This window comes from Aureobasidium melanogenum, assembly GCF_000721775.1.
Source record: "Aureobasidium melanogenum CBS 110374 unplaced genomic scaffold scaffold_2, whole genome shotgun sequence".
Classification (NCBI taxonomy): Eukaryota; Fungi; Ascomycota; class Dothideomycetes; order Dothideales; family Saccotheciaceae; genus Aureobasidium; species Aureobasidium melanogenum.
In genome coordinates, this window is record NW_024470054.1 from 1,682,177 (window position 1) to 1,699,272 (window position 17,096).

A 17,096-nucleotide genomic window follows, 5' to 3' on the forward strand; every position below is an offset into this window, starting at 1 on the left:
AAGATTTCATGAGCTTACCGAACTTCGTATGAGAAGACATGCTGAAGTGAGTTGGTGGATACGTCTTGCCATCGATTTCGCATTTCTGAACCTCGATGGCAATTTTGACAGGCGTGCTGTTCTCAGTCTCACCACCTTCACCACCGATCTGTTCAGTCATCACCTCGATGATATCCTCGTTTTCCATTTCAAGCTTGATTGCAATCAGTCTCTGATACTAACAAATCAAACCGAGAAGTAGCTTACGGTTGCGACGGTGTCCTCTGGAACCACACGAGTGCCTTCATAGTAGAAGCGCAGAGTCCCGACAGGGCGGCCGGTTCTGTCAGCATAGGCATTCTGCACTTTCTCCATGCGAGTGTTTGACTTGACTCCAAAGGCGATCTGAGTGCCGCTCTGATCCTTCAGAACAATCTGGACACGGTCGACTACGGGTTCAGCAGGTGCGGCATTGGCAGGGGTTCTGGGCTCCTCAGGGTTTTGGGGAGTGATCTCGGCGCCGTCGTTGACAGGAGTGTCAGGAGTGGCCATGCGTGCACTGGCGCCATCTGCAGAGGCAGTTGGGCCGTTAGGAAGATCTGACATGTTGCGCTCAGGTGCAGAAGTAGTGCCGGCTTGGTTGTCGGAAGGAGACTCGTCTTCGACGGTGGGGCGAGGAGGCCAGGTGGGAGGCTGCTCAGATCTTTCCATGGTTGAGATGTTACGTGTGGACAAAGAAAGTATGTAAGGACTAGGAAAGATGTAGAAATCAAAGGAATAGAAGGGCAAGTGGAAGGCGAGCTTTAAGTTGGAACTGAATGGGGTTGGCTCACTTGCGTCTGAGAATGATGGATTGATCAGTTCTGAGAAAGCTCAGTGAGGTAGTGTCAATGAAGTGAAGCTGAGGGATTGTTGGCCTGACTGCAAACAATGCCGTTTGCTGTGTGTTTGTCGAGTGAACCTACTACGCCAGAACTGGAAGTTGGAACGACAACCGAGTGAGATGATTACCGGTAGGTGCAATGCTAAAAGAAATACTTGTCTGAGGGCTGTCGCAAGACACAGCACACCTAAGACTCAATAGTGTATAGTGAGAGCAGTTGAGGCATTCACTTCGAGCGTGTTGATCTACCATTGAGCATCCTGGTCTTTGAACGACTATTTCGTGAGCTCCAACAGCAGTAGCATTTTACCTGTCTATCTCAGAATATTGTGAAAGTTTCCTTCGTACAGACGTGCACAATAGTCCGTCCATACAGGCACAAAGCTGCTCTCAAAGCTGCGCGGTCTCACAACATGTAACGATCTGAAGTCAGGCATAGACTCATGTCTGCTGGAATAGCAGAGATTTCCTGTCGAGCAACAATGTACACCAGATGATGGGAGTGAAAGGAAGTGAAGTTGTATTGTGAGACAAAAATTGGATAGGGTAGGATGACGTCGCTCGGCGAAAAAGAATACCGGCGTGACAACGACAACAATAACAACAAGACTCCCACAATTCTCGCAAAACTCAATCGCTATCTCCAAAGACAGCGGCACTGCATCTTACAGCAGCCATGGCAGAGCTTCCATCACTGGTGCGCGTCAAGCGCAAGCGTGGCGAGGAGCCCACGGCCGACTTGTTCCTCGAAGAACGGACGCTGAAGAAACAGCAAGTGTGGCAGTTCCGTCTGCAGCAGGCACACCCCTCGCAGCTACAATCCAACACACTAAACGGCGGTGTGTCTGGCGCATACAATCCATCCAGCGTCGCAGACCACCTCCAGCAAGAGCAGCGCCAACAGCTTCACCAAGATGCCCTGGTCCGTCGCGAATTTCGCCTTGCCCGCCCAACACGTCCCCTCCACCGCCGCATCGAATCTGTCAAGAAGCGCAAAGCCCAATTAGATACCCATGACATTCCCACCTTCGTCGAAGCTACCCCTAAGCGTCGTCGTGTTGGTCAGGAAGATGCTCCCCAAACCGTCCTGGACACCCCCATCTCCACGCCCAACACACTCAAGAGGCCCGGCGCAAGCTCCAGGCTGAAGAAGCCTACTGCCGAAGCCCTCTTCCAAAGTCCTGCCAACCCTCCTCCTGATCGTCTGGCCGACGCCCTCCATCGTTTCGCTCTAGAAGAGGAGGCTCGCGAATCAGCTCGCGTGAAGCCAAAGGTCACATCGATTCCCAAGAAACCCGTTCAGAGATACCGCGAACGTCATCCCGAGCAATTTGCTGCTCCGGCGCAGACCACTCAAAAGGCAGAAGAAGATGTTGACATGATGAGCGATGACGATGATTATGTCTACGATACATATGTCCGCACAAAAGACCCTGTAGTCCCCGCTACCCTCGAAGCTGAAGATTCTTCCAACATTCAGATTGGTTATATTGTCATCTCCGAAGAAGACCAGCCCCTGTGGGAGACGTACTTCGAAGAGGAGACCGAGAGCGACAAAGAGTTCGAGACCGACGACGAGGACGAAAACGGTAAGCATCTGATCCACCCACCCAAATTCAGCAATTCGCATTCTGACACATGACCCAACTCCAGCCGAAGGTTACTATGCTGCTGATTACCCAGAGGACGAGGTTGCTTCTGACGATGAGTACGACCGAGGCGCATACGGATATCGTCATGGAGGTTCCGATGATGAACAGTGGGAGTCGGATCCAGAAGAGTGGAGTGATGGCGATGAGGCAATGCAGAACCCCTGGAAGAGATATCCCTGGATGCGCTCTTCTCACGGAGCTGGAGGCGAGCAAGATGACGAAGAGCTCTGAAGACCCTAATTCATCTCGGCGCAGCTGATGACTGACTCGATTGCAACCACTCAAAATACTCCACTCTTTTGAGGAATCCCTGATCGAAACCACGCACCCGTTGCCGAATCATGTCCTTTCCCTCTTCAGATATCTCCTGCGAAGACTTGTTCACTGGTGGAAGACCCCATTTGCTCCTGATGCGGTAGTAAACAGCTGTCAATCCATCTTTCGCACGGTGTTGACCAAACACTTCTTCGAACGAGCGTTCGATCTGGTTCCAATCCTTTTCTTTCCCGACTCGGACGTACATGATATAGAACTGCGCCTGATCCGAGTATGGCTCACGCTTTTCCCGAGGCGTCCTTTCGAATGCGCTTTCAGATGCCGTTGGGCTTGGCATATGGGAAGGTGTTGGTTGCAAGTGGTGTCTTTGCACTGATAGCTGGCTCCTCTGTGGTATCAAGAGGTTGTCTATCGACATAATCTCTCTACAACGATCGCTTCGATTCGACTGTTGTTGGTGATGGTAATGGTGGCCGCCGACCGTAGTCATCTTAGAAGAGTGATACATAGTGTGGAAAGATGCTGATACGCTGGATGAAGAGCCCAGCGACAAAAGACACAGTTCACTGCGCACCAGGTTAGAGAAATATGTCCAAGTGGTAGGTGGTAGGCAGCTTTTTTAATATGGCTGCTGAACATCTACAGTGGTGCAAGGCATGATCAGTACACCAAGCCGAGTCTTGACGTGTCACATTTCTACGACTCTTGACTCTTGGAACTCGTTGCTTGTCACAAGTCTGCATGCGTGATTGTGTTCCTTTCCTCGAGGTCGAAGCAGAAAAAACTTGTGTTTGACAGGCCGTCCCCACCCGCTCCAAACACATCTCGGACACACCGCCAATTTCAAATGCACGCTTCAAGTCTTGCAATCGACACAATGGGCGTACACGGCGAGGCGGTCACTGGAAGACAGGAGGGAGAAAGGACGGCTGCCGTTGCTTGCTGCTAATGCTGCTCATGCTGCACCTTGTTTGTCGTTGGCATCATCATCGTCAGCAATTGCCAGCGAGACGCCTTGTTTTCCTAGGCCTGTCGATTCATGGCAATGCGCGCCGCCGGCGCAGGGTCAATCTTCCATATCAGTGTTTCGCCCAATAGGACATCGCGCATCTTGGGCTGGTCGAGGTTGCGTGGTGTCGCCCCACAACTTGGAGGCTTGCTTGATCCATTCCAGAGAAGCCAGAATGAAAGGAGACGACCAACAACGCCTGTTGTGTAACGCTGAATGTCTGCGGCCAGATCCACGCACAACGGCGCCTAAACAATCATCATTAGCTCACAGCATATCGACTTGCAACCCGACAGTGTGGCACATACGCAGTAGGTCGAAGGCTAAGAACTACCGGCAGAAGATTCAGTCCCGGCTATGCGGGCAACACCAAACTCATGGCAATTTTCTTGTTCTCCTCTTTGCCATGATCAACATGCTTGATTAGAGACGTCCCGTCCTTGGATCCAGGGCAGGTCAAAGCGATTCCTTCTGACCTCTTATATTCTTCTGGCTATCTGTCGAAACAGTGAAATCGTAGGTGCGGGTCGAGTCGGGTATCATTGTTGACCAGCCGCAGGCTCCCATCAATCCCAGCGATCTGGATCAAGAGACCAAGTTTGATTGATTGAGCATGGTTGCCTGTTACAAATCACAATGCAAGGTGAGGTGCTTCCCTACGGTCTTAGTCTCCGTACGGGAGAGAGCTCCGGCTTCAATTTGTCGAGACAACCATTAACCCATTATTGCAGTGCTCCTTGACGACATCAATCTCGAGCTGTCCTCGCGAACGACTCGACGAATGCACGTGTGACGTGCGTAATCTTATCTGCTTTATCGTTCTCAATATATCCTTGTGAAGTTCTGCAACACATGAGCTGTATAGAATTCTCAAGTAAGTATGTCGCGCATGATGATCTTCTACCCTTCAACATTCACACGACTGAATCAGCACAATCGCCAGGGCTCGCGACATTCGATCACGCCTCTGCTCACTGCTCCAAGAGATCGCTGCAGCAATATCGCCCATGGACCAATGCTTGTTAGTTATGGAGACGATTCAACGACTGCAGGATTCAAATCCAGGCCAAAAATGACTGCTGCAGCCACAAGTTACAACATCTTCGTCGAAAGGACGTAAGCCACATGGGGAATTGAATCCATGTCATCTAGCCGCCCGCTCAAAGCGCCGGCACCGACATATCTCCGAATGATCGTTTTGAGCTCGCATATTACAATGGGTGTGCAATACCTGCTCATAGACCAACCACTTGCCTCAGTGCCGTTTGGTCTTGTACAACGAATCATGACTCGAAGCATTGGTTTCGATGTGATTATTATGGCTGCTGTGATTGCGCGTTTGACTTTGGCCAGAATACATCACTAGGAGCTTTCTCCGAAAACTGCACACAACAGTACAGATATTAGGTTGTCTTGTTCCACTACCGCTACGGTTGCACGTGTTCAAAACCCTCACATGCTGTCTACCGTGACTACTGATGTACTCACTCAGCCACAGTGCATTGGCTTCCCCTGGCACACTTAGTCCTTCCGACTGCCCAACAGCGATAGATGCCAATTCCAGACCGATATGGCCGCGATGGTGACGTTCTATCGATAATTCTGCTAGATGGTAGCACTGAAGAAGAGTTCAGATGACTATACTGGTTACGAGGATGGTCATAATAAAAAGTATTACTACAAGGAGTGGCTTGTTCTGGTTCAGGTAACTCCCAAGGCATTTCTCGTCGAATGAGCTTCGATGTCCCCTTCTCGGCCGTTGTCAACCGTCGAAACAAGAGATGTGACTGCTCGCTCAATGTTTCACAACCTAGCAGAGTCGTCATGTTGTTTGTCTCAGGCGGAGACAGCTCCCTCCATTGTGTATCTCTACAACCTTGCTCATGCATTAGCACCTGACGGACTAGCTCGGAACTATGCTTGCTTAGTTAACATACAGCTGATTTCATGGTCAGTGAATAACATCACAGTCCTCTTCTTGTTTCTCGCAGCTAATGCTATATCCGCAAGACCGAAACCCTTCCAATGAACTGTCTACAACAATGCGAACGTGAGGAAGTAGCACAAACAAGAGCCAGAAATTTGCGACATATGGCATTCAAGGCTCTGATTTCTAGCATAGAAATGTTTTCTCGAGCTCTAGTGACGTTGCATCCTACTATCATGGCACTTGACCAGACTTTGTATTCGCAAAAGCATTGTTCGTGCTGCAAGTAAGTCAGAATGAAATGATTTGAATACCAACAGCCAGTATTCGGCATGTAGTCAAATCTCAATCATCTCTGCTAGCAACTTCACAGCCAGAAGATGGGGTTGGAGAGAAGATGTGTATAGAGATAGGCAAAGTCTGGAAGATCATGCCCCAGATAGGAAGCTGCTGAACAGCCGTCCCCCGCTCGTTACTCCAAAATACCTACCCCGAGGACAACCGGTCGTTGCATAATACAGATAACAGCAAAGATAAGTAGTCTGGTATAATACCACGACAGCTGTGTGTGAAATGACTTGTTTTCAATAGACTAAACATTCAGAGAACAACATCTGACCTCGAGTAATCAGTATAGTTACTCTCGACGTACTACATCCATCATGGGCAAAGGGCGTAAAACTATCATTGGCAATGCCGACAACTTCTGGCTGCACTCTTCAAAGGAAAACAGCTTTGATCTCACGCATCCAGCATCGCCCTCCAGCGAAGCAATCTCACCGCGACTCGACCTGATCACATCGACTACACCCATCACTCTGGATCCGCAGAAGACAGCCCTCGTCATCATCGACATGCAGAATTTCTTTCTATCAGAAGGATTTGGGAGGAAGAGAGGTGCTGGTCACGAAGCAGCAAAAAACCTGGAGCAATACGCCATCCCCGCAGCGAGGAAAGCGGGCATGCAAGTCATATGGCTGAATTGGGGGTTGACAGATCAAGACGTCGACGCCATGCCTCCTGCAATCAAACGTGCTTTCGGATTCGAAGTCCTTGTAGACGATGACGGAGATGAAGAAGTCGAGGCCGAGACTGCCGACGGAGACGTCTTCCGTGGACAAGACGGAGAAGCAGGTACCCCCAAAGTCAAGCCTCAGGATACTGTCGTGCTGGAGAACGGCAAGGATAAACGCATCTACAAGGGTCTTGGAGCCTGGTGTGGAGAAGTGAAGCTTGCAGACGGCACGACTGTTGATGCAGGGCGTCTGCTCATGCGCGATGCCTGGAACTCTGCTCTATACCCTCCTCTCGACACTTTGTACGCACAAGGTTGTGAGCTGCCTTCTAAGCCTGATGTCTGGATCCATAAAGATCGCATGAGCGGTATGTGGGGCACTCGCACCGACTGCGAGGACTTTTTGCGAGAGAAAGGAATACGCAGTTTGCTCTTTGCCGGAGTAAACACGGATCAATGCGTTAGCGGGACATTTACAGATGCATTCAGCAAGGGCTATGATTGTGTGATGCTCAGGGACGCATGCGGTACTACAAGCCCAGAGTTCTCGCAGCAGTGCATTGAGTTCAATGCAGCGAAGAGTTGGGGGTTCGTAGCAACGTGTGAGGACCTAGCGAGAGGTGTGGAAAAGATGGCTGTCGAATAGATTGTCGATTAGAAGCTACTGGGTGTGGCGTCATGAAGGATGGTCTGATCAAGCAAATCGCGTGCCTGCAGTATCCTGCAGCAGGTCAAATCGACTTGCATGACCGTCACCTAGCATGGATGCACTGTATGTAACCAGCTGCAAACCATGTTCACATCCGGCGCGTCCCCGTTGTCAGATCTTTATTTGTCAACTCCACATTAATTCATGTTCAGTTTCGCTGAGCTGCTGGCAGGGGGTCGTAGTTCTCATGTGGTTTGTTCTTTGCTTCCCACAGAGTAAGAGATTCATGGTCTTGTAATACAAAGGGCGCTTTTGAGCCCAATCTAGACCCAGCATTATCTGCGTGTCCGTGGTCCAGCAAGCGTGATCCAGAGGAAATGCTTGGCTGAGCGACTCCCAAACAGAAAACCGGTCTGGGGATCGTAGCAGTTTGCTCCGGTAACATCTGATAGGCAGGGGCGAGTAGCACATCGACACAAATGGAAGGTTTTTGTGACGAGGCGGAATGCACTTCGCCTATGCAGGCTAGTGTTTCCGTTGCACGCATACACGTGCTACTTGACGTGGAGATCTGGAACTCCAGCCGATCAACAGTTCTTTGTCTCATAAGACATCGAGGGTGAGAGAAACAACGATTGTTAGAGCTGAAACAAGCGGAAAAGGCTGCCGCAGGACTCGTTGGTGACTCCAGGGCTTTGTTCACCAAGCCACACTACCGAATGGATAGCAGAACCGTCGATGGAGGTGCGAGGATATTAAGTCTGTGCCTGCTGACGGGAAGAGAGTCTTTGTATTGGATCCCGAGTGTATTGACACGATATCATGACTCGTCAAATGGTTGCTTGCATAAGCGATGAGCTGTCTTTGCAGGATCTACCTACGCCTTTGCAGCAAAGAAACTGATCAGACTGCCAAACGCTAGACCAGCCACCAGGCACAAGCCCATGAACCCACCCGAGGCCTCACGTTCCTCTGGATCAACCCACTCGGCAGCCCCCATCATACACATGCTGCCCAAATAGCCATTTGATATGCCAAAAAGCAGCTGTACAACGACCAAGTAGAAAACGTCGCTCTCTATCACAGCCCCTTGGCCACGAATATTGCAGAGGTGATACAGCGGAATGAAACCCACGCGGGCGATGGATAGTATGAGGATGAGCTTTGGTCGATGAATCAGAGAGAGGCGTGGCACAGCGGGCAGCAAGCGACCCAACAGATCACCGGCATTCCAGAACAGGAAAGCCAGAGGAATAAAGGAAGGGGCTTGGAAAATGCGAGAGGTCGAGTGCGTTGCGTTGACGCTCAAGATGCGTTGAGTATAGACTGGGAACATCATGGTAACAGTGAATGTCAAAAAGACAGCAGCTGCAAGCCAGCGCAGCTTGCGGAAGAGTAAGCCAAGTGGCACTGTGTTTTTCTTAGGCTGCTCTAGACTGCCAACACTGGAGGTCAAGTCTTGGTGAGTGGCAGCTTTCTTTGCATTGTGTCTCTGAACGAGAAAGAAGAAAGCGGCAAGAGTAGAGGCACAAATGACAGTGGCGGTAAGGAAGTATGCAAAGGCGGCTGTTCCAGGGACTGGTTGAGGACCTCCTGGCGCATCATTGGTTGGCTCGTCTGGCTGCGAATTTGTGACTGAGAGTACCGATACAATCTGAGCAATGCAAGGAAGCACACCAGCAACACCCTGGCCAGCCATGATAGCCTGAGTGTATTGGGGTTGGCCGAAACCAGAGACATAGGCAAAGACACCGTTCTGGCACAAGCCAGCGGCCAGACTGGTGACGAAGACAATGAAGATGAGGAAGGCGAAGTAGGCAGTTGGGCTGACGCCGAGAGCAAACCATGTCGAGAGAGCGAGCAATGCAAAAGCGACGAGGTTGATCAGGAGGGACATGACGATGCGCCGAGGATAGGAAGCGCGGGCCTGCATATTGCTAAGGACGAGCATGCTGCCCAAGTTTGTGATGCTTGACACGGCCAACTCGGATGCCTGGAAGTTGTCCAAGAGGCGATCGCTCGACGCGAAGCGGCTCTGGAAGTATGGGCCTGCCGCAAGTAGCATGTTCCACGCCCATAGCATGGCCACACCTAGCAGCAGAAATATGGAGTATTCTGTCCATGAGAAGGACGTGGATTCGCGCAGCTCCTGTCTCTCTTGTTCCTCGCCCACCGAGTCTCCTTGGATGGGCTCATAATCCTGCTCTTGTTGCCACATCTTGCGGATGCGCTCCATGGCTGCTTGCTACCGGTGTCGACCTTGTACTTGGTGAAGGAGGGTACTGGCGTAGAGACGCGACTATCAGTCCATCGTGACGGACAAGTCAGTCAACAAGTCACGTCTTCGACCTTGATGTAATGCAACAATGCCAAGCACGCATAAAGTACATGCATATCTATGCAAAAACATGACAACTTCTGAGAAACATATGCACATCGAAGAGACCTCATCCCTCTTCGAACTGCATGTGATCTTAGTACGGCAATTGCGAGACTTTGTGCAGAGCAGTAGACTTCTGCGACCTGCCTTCCCTCGTCAAGTTGCTCTTTTCATCTAACACAGGAAAAGCCATGACACCGGGTTCGTAAGCTAGCCGGTTGAATTATTGTTCATGAATTATCAATATGTACTACCAAGTCTTTATTCAGATCGTCGACAATCATGGCTCATACCACGTTCTTCTCACATGGTAATCACTTCCGTTCCCCTGAGCGCTATCAGTGTCGTGTACATAGCACGACCACCTCCATAATTCGCATGAAGAACCATGTGTCTGTTGTCACCCCATATCGACATGCCGCCAGGAGCCTTGAGCCCATTTCCGTCGCCCGTCCTGAAGAGTGGGCCACTTGCGCGAGTATAAGGTCCTGTGAGGTTTGTCGCCGTTGCGTAGGAGACTGTGTATCCTGTAGTGGCAAAGCAACCACTGCTGAAAAAGAGAAAATAGACACCAGCACGAGAACGGGTCAAGAACGGGGCCTCCAGAATTCCTTGATCCGTCGCTCCATCGTTGTCCAGGAGAGCAACAGCATTTCCAGTGAACGTGTGGCCATCAGCGGCCACCGGTTGAAGCATTAGTGGCGTGCCTACGATGGGTGCGACAGTGTTGCCACATGCACCTCCGTGTCCGATCGAATTGCCATCCACTTTGTATACGACGTATCGCTTGCCATTTCTGTCCTTGAATCCAGAGGCGTCAATGGCGCCTCCTCTGGACAGAGGACAGAATAGCGCATCGGCCAGACCTGTGTATGGACCCATGATTGTTGGCGAAGTGGCAGCGCCAACGCAATGTTTCGATCCATCTGGTCTGGCGGCAGTAGTAGCCGAGAAATACATGATGAAGGAACCATCATCCTGAAGACAATTAGTCGGTCGAAACTTGTCAGTAGACGTACGAGACTTACCAGTTGTTGAACGTCTGGAGCCCAAGTCAGGTAATTCGCCATTCGCACCCAAGCAGGAAGTACGGGTAGTGCATCGAACTGCGAACCATCGGCATTTCTCACTACCGTCCAATCCTCAAAGTTGAGAGACTGGGCGACTTGGATCTTGATGTTTGTACCTCGAGTATGGGTAGCGAATGCATACCATGTGCCGTTAACTTTGATGACACTCGGATCCGGAAAGTTGGCTGAAATCGCTAGGTCGATGGTCGCTCGCTTTGACAGCGATATTTGAGAATCACATCTGACAAAATCAAGGACCGCAAACAGTATCCATATCAAAGCATATGCCGGATTTCGGAACATGTTCGCGGTCGACGCAAAAAGTAGAAGTTGCTAGTCAGCAGGGGTCATGGCCGCACAAATACTGTAGCAACGGCAAATGTTACGAGAAACGGGCGACCGTTATGAAGGCGGGCTAGATTGTTGTCCTATAAGAGCTGAACAACGTCTTGAAAATTTCAGCTCTGTATTTCTCAATGAGGATTCAAGGCGCATTTGATCGAAGTAGGTCACGAGTATTAGTTGCAGGCAGAGAGTCGCGGACAGTTCTAAAGGAGACTGAGGTGCGCGGCAAGCCAGCAATACATACCCTGGGAGGTACTAGTCATGTCTGTCAGAAGGATTGCCGGCCAAGGTGTCTACAGCACATGTGCCCTGCCATGAACAAGGCGCAGCCAAGCTGATCTGACCCGTGTGGGGAGTCGCGATGTATCGTGTGTAGAGGCCATGCTCACAATCTCGATTGCTGCCTGTCGCGCAGTCTAGCAGAACCAACTTGACGTGAATGTCTTCAAAAGCGCCTGAGAAAATTTCAAGCTAGCTTCCGACATACTGTTGCCAGGATATGGTGGAATGATACCTGCACGGAGCCAGGAAGTTAGAGGATGAGAGAAGGGATTTGGCTGCGGCCGCGGCTGAAAGCTAATAAGCCTACCATCATCACCGAATACGATAAAAAGTTCCTTGCTCGCGAGTCAATTCTCAGAGCCATACTAGTAAGACGCTGCTGTCATGGATTAATTATTGTGACGGGATGAGTGAATTGGTAAGGTTCTGTCTATTGCCTAGGCTTGGACTGAAGCCACGTATCTTGGAGAGTTGACAGCCTACTGGATTGACCTGGTTATCAGTCGATCAATGCCCTCTATGTAGAACGTAAACATGAGCATAAGCCAAGCCGGTATGCGTACTTGTATAATCTTTCTAATGATCAGTCAGGCATACTTCGGGAAGTGTCACGGAAGCGAACTGTGGATGTTTCCCAGGTAAGAGGGAGCGCAATTGATCATCGAACCGAGGCTAGTCAAATTAGCTGGCGAGATATTCCGATCTTTGCAGAGGGAGCTTTTTTTGAGGTGCTGTCAGACACGTTCATCTGCACCACAAACAGAAAATCTACACGCGATGTTCGGCTGTTATGTCAAAGCTTCTGTAGATCAAATTTCTCAGGTCACGAGCTGTGCGGTGATCATGGAAAGAATCTGGGCTTCTGAGACCTCGCCTTCAACGTTCCTGGTTGTCGGTTTCTCTTTCATCGAATCTCGTATGCCGACATGAGGACCTTTTAATCGAATATTGTATGAATAAGACAAGTCTTCAAGCCACAACCAAAGGTGACCAAGTGGCCTTACTCATGAAAGACAAACCGCTGCCCATTGCTGGCATAGCTCATCGTAGTGGGAATCTCGTCTATTGACAACGTTGGCATAGAAGGCCACTAGAATTGCGACATGGCGTTCGTGCAGAATGTACCCTGACTCAACCTTAGCCACGCCTGTCCTCGTGGCAAAGCATAATCCGCACCACGCCCTATATCGGCTCGCAAAACGTACGTGTGCCTATTACTCGCCCGCAGTCCGTCCAATCTCATGGCTGTTGGCAAAGCGCCATCGCTTACTCGATCCACGGGACTTCAGCCTCGAGTAGTCATTGCCGAACCATTCTCCAATAGCATCATCCATTGCTCCCCAGATGGGGTAAGGTATGGGGGGGACTCCCTCGATATGGCCATCTTGCGATCGACGCGCGGATCTCCACATGGGTTAGTTCATATTACTGCCTGGTACCCACGATCCTTCGGCGAATATACCCTAATGTCTTCTTACAAAGTCTTGTAGCTGTTTTGTTCGTACCTCAAAGTTCTTATTCTTGAGGAGCGCTTGTCCCGGAGTCCCGCCAGCCTCGTTCCTTTCCTTTGTTTTTTTCTGTGTCCGCATACCATTGATGAAGCGTTCGGGTTCATCCTCATCACTCTATATTAACAATCTGCTCTCTTTGTCCGCCAATTTGGAGCTGAGACAAGAAGCATGGGTCTCATTGAGAAGCCCAGCGACCCGCAGGGTTTGACGCTCGAAGCATGGGCTCAGGTAAGTAAAAGCATGAAGGCCGTATAAGCAATATGGCTAAATTGGTTCTAAGGGCCTAATGTTTGGAAGCCTGATGACCATGGCTTGTATCACGATTGCGAATATGCGAAAAAGAGTCGTACTCCACCATCTCATTCTCATAGAGGTCCGTATGTCCGTATACCATCCATCCCCACATCCTCGGCCCCATTTTCCCCAGGCTGGGGGAGGAGCTCTGTGCGCCTGTCTTCCTCGGTCTCATTGCGGTGCTATACATCTCGGCGCGCGGCTTCCCACTGTTGCTAAGCTCGTTATCGTTACTCGAGTACTGCCATCCGAGAACTAAGACTTTTTGCTGACACGATGGCTGTGACAGTTGATCTTTGGCTTATTTCAAGGAACATTCATCTTCCCCAACCCACCATACTATGGATGGTATGAATCTGTAGGAGCTTTGTTCCTCAATATCAGTTGGAGCCTTCACAATGTCATCTCATGGATGAAGAACAAACCTTTCCTGAGCCGGAAGATGTCCATGATCTATATCGGCACCGTCATCTTGGTGCAGCCTTACTGGGTTGCTGAAATTGCTGCCAACTTTCTTTACTTCAACAACATCAACCATAAGATCTTTGAACATACTCGACCCTTCGAGGCATTGTTTAGGTGCGCAGGCATCTTCCTTTTTCAAACATCAAACAGCCACTAACCAAGTCGCAGAGACCCTTGGTGGATATTCACCATCATAAATCTCGTTTACAATATCAAGAAAAGATACGACTTTGGCTTCATCGAGCTCGTCCGCATCTCTCCTCGCTTCGGCGTCCTTCTCGTGGTTATGACCCTCTCGGTCCTGTTCCTTTTCGTCGATATCCTCAGCGTCACCCACGTAATCCCCAGCAAAGGATTACCCGACGGCATCAATCCATTCTGGAAACTCTCGTTTATCTTCAAATGCATGACCGACACGGTCATCCTTGACGACTTCAAGACAGCCTTGGACAAAATGAAAGACTACAGACTCAGGAGGGTCACGAGTTATGTGGACAATTATGATCACGCCGAAAGAGGATCCACGGAACCAATCACTGTTCGCACAACTGTTACACAACACGAGCATTATGAGAACAGGATGAGGAATTTCGACGATATCAGTATGGGTGGGAAGGATTGGGCGACTCGGTCTCATATTGAACAAGTTGAGCTTGAAGAAGTCACGCCGCCGCCAACGGTTCGAACACAGATTGGTTAGGCTTGTTCGACTTTCCTTTGTATTCTAATTCTCTTACATACTTCGACCTCTACACATTAAATCCACCAAGAATCAAGAGACGTTCGATCCAATTTTGGCTTTCATTTTCGTAGAGGAAAGAATTTGTCTTATCTCTCCGTGTGCTCAAGATAGTCACAATGTAGCTATAAAAATGCACAATATCTTCTTGAAAGATGTTGCCTCCCCACAGAGAATACCATCGAAGGCTATCTCTATGGTCACACTCATGTTCGAATTGCAACTGTGCACTTCGATAGCCTATGGTAACCTTTATGCCTCGGATGGATAAGAGGTTCTCAGTAATGTGAGAAAAATGCGAGCAAATTGACTCGAGACGATAACTTAGGACGGATGAGCAAATCTAGCATTTGCGTGTGTGAATTTTTGTCTTGGCGATCATAACGGAGGTCTATATAACGTGAAAAAGGGGCAAGCGGGGTGTTCCTCGAAGAGGTCACTTCAGAGCGCGCTTGGCAATGTCCTTGCGGTATTGCATGCCCTCGAACTTGATGGTCTGTACACCCTCGTAGGCACGAGCAACGGCTTCCTTGAGGGTAGGGCCGGTGGCAGTCGAAGCGATGACACGGCCACCGCTTGTCACGAGCTGACCATCCTTGATGTCTGTGCCTGCGTGGAAGATGACGGTGTCCTCGGGAGTGTTTGTCAAGGTCATGGGAGTGCCCTTGGCATAAGAGCCGGGGTAGCCACCAGCAGCAACGACGACGGTGGCAGCAGCGCGTGATGAGATCTTGATGGGGCCAAGCGAGGCGAGCGACTTTGTGGTGCAGCTGTACATGAGCTCGGCGAGATCGGACTCGAGCAGAGTCAGGACAGACTGGGTTTCCGGGTCGCCAAAACGGACGTTGTACTCGAGGACCTTGGGTCCAGCCTTTGTCATCATGAGACCAGTGAAGAGACAGCCAACGAAGATGTTGCCAGAATTGCGCATGCCATCGACAGTTGCTTGAAGGATGGATTTGTGAATCTCCTCATTCTCCTGGGCTGAGACGACACCAGTAGGAGCGTAAGTGCCCATACCACCAGTGTTGGGGCCCTTGTCATCGTCAAAGATGCGCTTGTGGTCTTGAGCAGGAGGCAGACTGGCAATGTTGTAACCGTCACTGAAGGTCAGGATACTGCACTCTTCACCGACGAGCAACTCCTCGATGACGACAGTGTCACCAGCCGAACCGAACTCGCGGGTCAACATGATATCCTTGAGGGCCTGTACAGCCTCTTCCTTGGTCTGAGGGATGATGACACCCTTGCCGGCAGCAAGACCATCGGCCTTGATGACAACGTCGTGGTCGATGCTGTCGAGGTATGCCTTTGCTTTGTCGTAGTCGCTGAAGTTTTCGTATGCGGCAGTAGGGATGTTGTGTTCCTTCATGAAGTCTTTGCTGAAGGCCTTGCTGCCCTCCATGCGGGCGGCAGCCTCATTGGGACCAAAACTCTTGACTTCAGGCAAGTGCTGAGCGAAGTAGTCGACAATACCGGCAACGAGAGGGGCCTCAGGACCAGGGACAAGGAAGTTAACCTTGTTGTCGCGGGCGAAGCTGACCAGAGCAGGGAAGTCGTCGGCCTTGACGTTCTGGACATTGGTGACCTTGGCAGGGAAACTGTGAGGCTTCGTCTGAGTATGCATGCAGTTGGCTGCTCATGAGGGAACGAACCCTGCGGTACCGCCATTACCAGGCACGACGTAGATGTGTTCTACGTGCGACGATTGCACAAGCTTCCATGCAAGAGCATGCTCGCGACCACCGTTTCCTACTAACAAGACGCGCAGACTGGGAATCGACATTGTGTATGACTGTGTCGAGTCGAAGGTGCAAAAACCCCGCCAAAACTTTTGAGAAAGCAGCTGCACGGCCACATGCGACTTCGGAAGGGTCCAGTCCATCGTCACTTCCCTCGTAGTCTCAACTAGCAAGGAGCAAATATACACTATAAAAGGGCACAATTGTTTTTCGAAAGTAGAGGTGTGCTTAGAGAGAGCCCACAAGATGTCGCTGTTCAATGAACATTTTTCAGTTTCTTAGTATATCGTGCATTTCTACAGCTATTGTGACAGTTTAGCACACCGGAAGGAAGTACTGAGTCGGTCGTGACTTCCTCTCTCGTCATGCCAAGCGACCATGGCACCAAGGGATATCAGGCAGACAAACAGGTATCTATAAGCTGCCAATTGCCAATGCTTCTGCCTAGATGGTCTGCAAGATGAGGAAATGGACATGACTGTGCCACAATACTCATTGCACAGCCACTAGGACTTCACATGTGCACGGCTGGGGATCTATCGGTAGTGTCGGCCCGCGCGTCCTGTACAGTATGACGCTCATTGCGATCGAGTCTCTTTAGATGGCTGCAGCCTGCGCGTGCTTTCCTCTCTTGACACTTCTCGACCCGTGCAATCATGGTGACGAGAAAGCCCGTCCCCTCTCGCAACCCCGAGCCGCCTTCTTCAGCGCCGTATCCCACCTCTACTACAGCTCCATCTGCACCTTCTGCAACTAACGGCCACGCGGCTGCCTATCAACCACCACCACACGACTCTGATCTCTCTCTGCAGCGAACCAGGAGCAGCTCGGCTTCTTCGCACAACACCTGGAACTCTGGCTTCTCTTCTGATCATGAC

At 50.4% G+C, this 17,096-nt stretch overlaps 8 protein-coding genes across 8 annotated transcripts; 3 read left to right on the forward strand and 5 right to left on the reverse strand.

Moving 5' to 3' along the window:
- Positions 1-130: 130 nt before the first annotated feature.
- On the reverse strand, positions 131-690 carry M437DRAFT_33416 (uncharacterized protein; the record flags this gene model as incomplete). Its single annotated transcript, XM_041019249.1, has 2 exons — positions 131-193; positions 247-690. Coding segments are annotated over 2 exons (507 nt in total), but the record flags the coding sequence as incomplete, so codon positions are not given.
- Positions 691-1,538: 848 nt separating this feature from the next.
- M437DRAFT_40058 (uncharacterized protein) lies at positions 1,539-2,745 on the forward strand (the record flags this gene model as incomplete). Its single annotated transcript, XM_041020121.1, has 2 exons — positions 1,539-2,451; positions 2,516-2,745. 2 exons carry the CDS (start codon positions 1,539-1,541, stop codon positions 2,743-2,745), a joined length of 1,143 nt encoding a protein of 380 aa, XP_040883898.1.
- Positions 2,746-2,755: 10 nt separating this feature from the next.
- Positions 2,756-3,280, reverse strand: M437DRAFT_72397 (uncharacterized protein; the record flags this gene model as incomplete). Its single annotated transcript, XM_041025852.1, has 1 exon — positions 2,756-3,280. The coding sequence occupies one exon, from the start codon at positions 3,278-3,280 to the stop codon at positions 2,756-2,758; it is 525 nt and encodes a 174-aa protein (XP_040883899.1).
- A 3,120-nt stretch (positions 3,281-6,400) lies between these two features.
- M437DRAFT_12943 (Isochorismatase hydrolase) lies at positions 6,401-7,366 on the forward strand (the record flags this gene model as incomplete). The annotated part of the gene is made up of 2 exons (XM_041018687.1): positions 6,401-6,832; positions 6,884-7,366. Coding segments are annotated over 2 exons (915 nt in total), but the record flags the coding sequence as incomplete, so codon positions are not given.
- Positions 7,367-8,267: 901 nt separating this feature from the next.
- M437DRAFT_81353 (nucleoside transporter family) lies at positions 8,268-9,626 on the reverse strand (the record flags this gene model as incomplete). The annotated part of the gene is made up of 1 exon (XM_041027541.1): positions 8,268-9,626. One exon carries the CDS (start codon positions 9,624-9,626, stop codon positions 8,268-8,270), a length of 1,359 nt encoding a protein of 452 aa, XP_040883901.1.
- A 447-nt stretch (positions 9,627-10,073) lies between these two features.
- On the reverse strand, positions 10,074-11,143 carry M437DRAFT_81354 (glycoside hydrolase family 43 protein; the record flags this gene model as incomplete). The annotated part of the gene is made up of 2 exons (XM_041027542.1): positions 10,074-10,748; positions 10,799-11,143. 2 exons carry the CDS (start codon positions 11,141-11,143, stop codon positions 10,074-10,076), a joined length of 1,020 nt encoding a protein of 339 aa, XP_040883902.1.
- A 2,003-nt stretch (positions 11,144-13,146) lies between these two features.
- On the forward strand, positions 13,147-14,437 carry M437DRAFT_39575 (uncharacterized protein; the record flags this gene model as incomplete). Its single annotated transcript, XM_041020035.1, has 4 exons — positions 13,147-13,206; positions 13,259-13,351; positions 13,562-13,851; positions 13,906-14,437. 4 exons carry the CDS (start codon positions 13,147-13,149, stop codon positions 14,435-14,437), a joined length of 975 nt encoding a protein of 324 aa, XP_040883903.1.
- A 475-nt stretch (positions 14,438-14,912) lies between these two features.
- On the reverse strand, positions 14,913-16,262 carry M437DRAFT_72402 (phosphoribosylamine-glycine ligase; the record flags this gene model as incomplete). The annotated part of the gene is made up of 2 exons (XM_041025853.1): positions 14,913-16,077; positions 16,132-16,262. The coding sequence occupies 2 exons, from the start codon at positions 16,260-16,262 to the stop codon at positions 14,913-14,915; spliced, it is 1,296 nt and encodes a 431-aa protein (XP_040883904.1).
- Between the last annotated feature and the right edge of the window lie 834 nt (positions 16,263-17,096).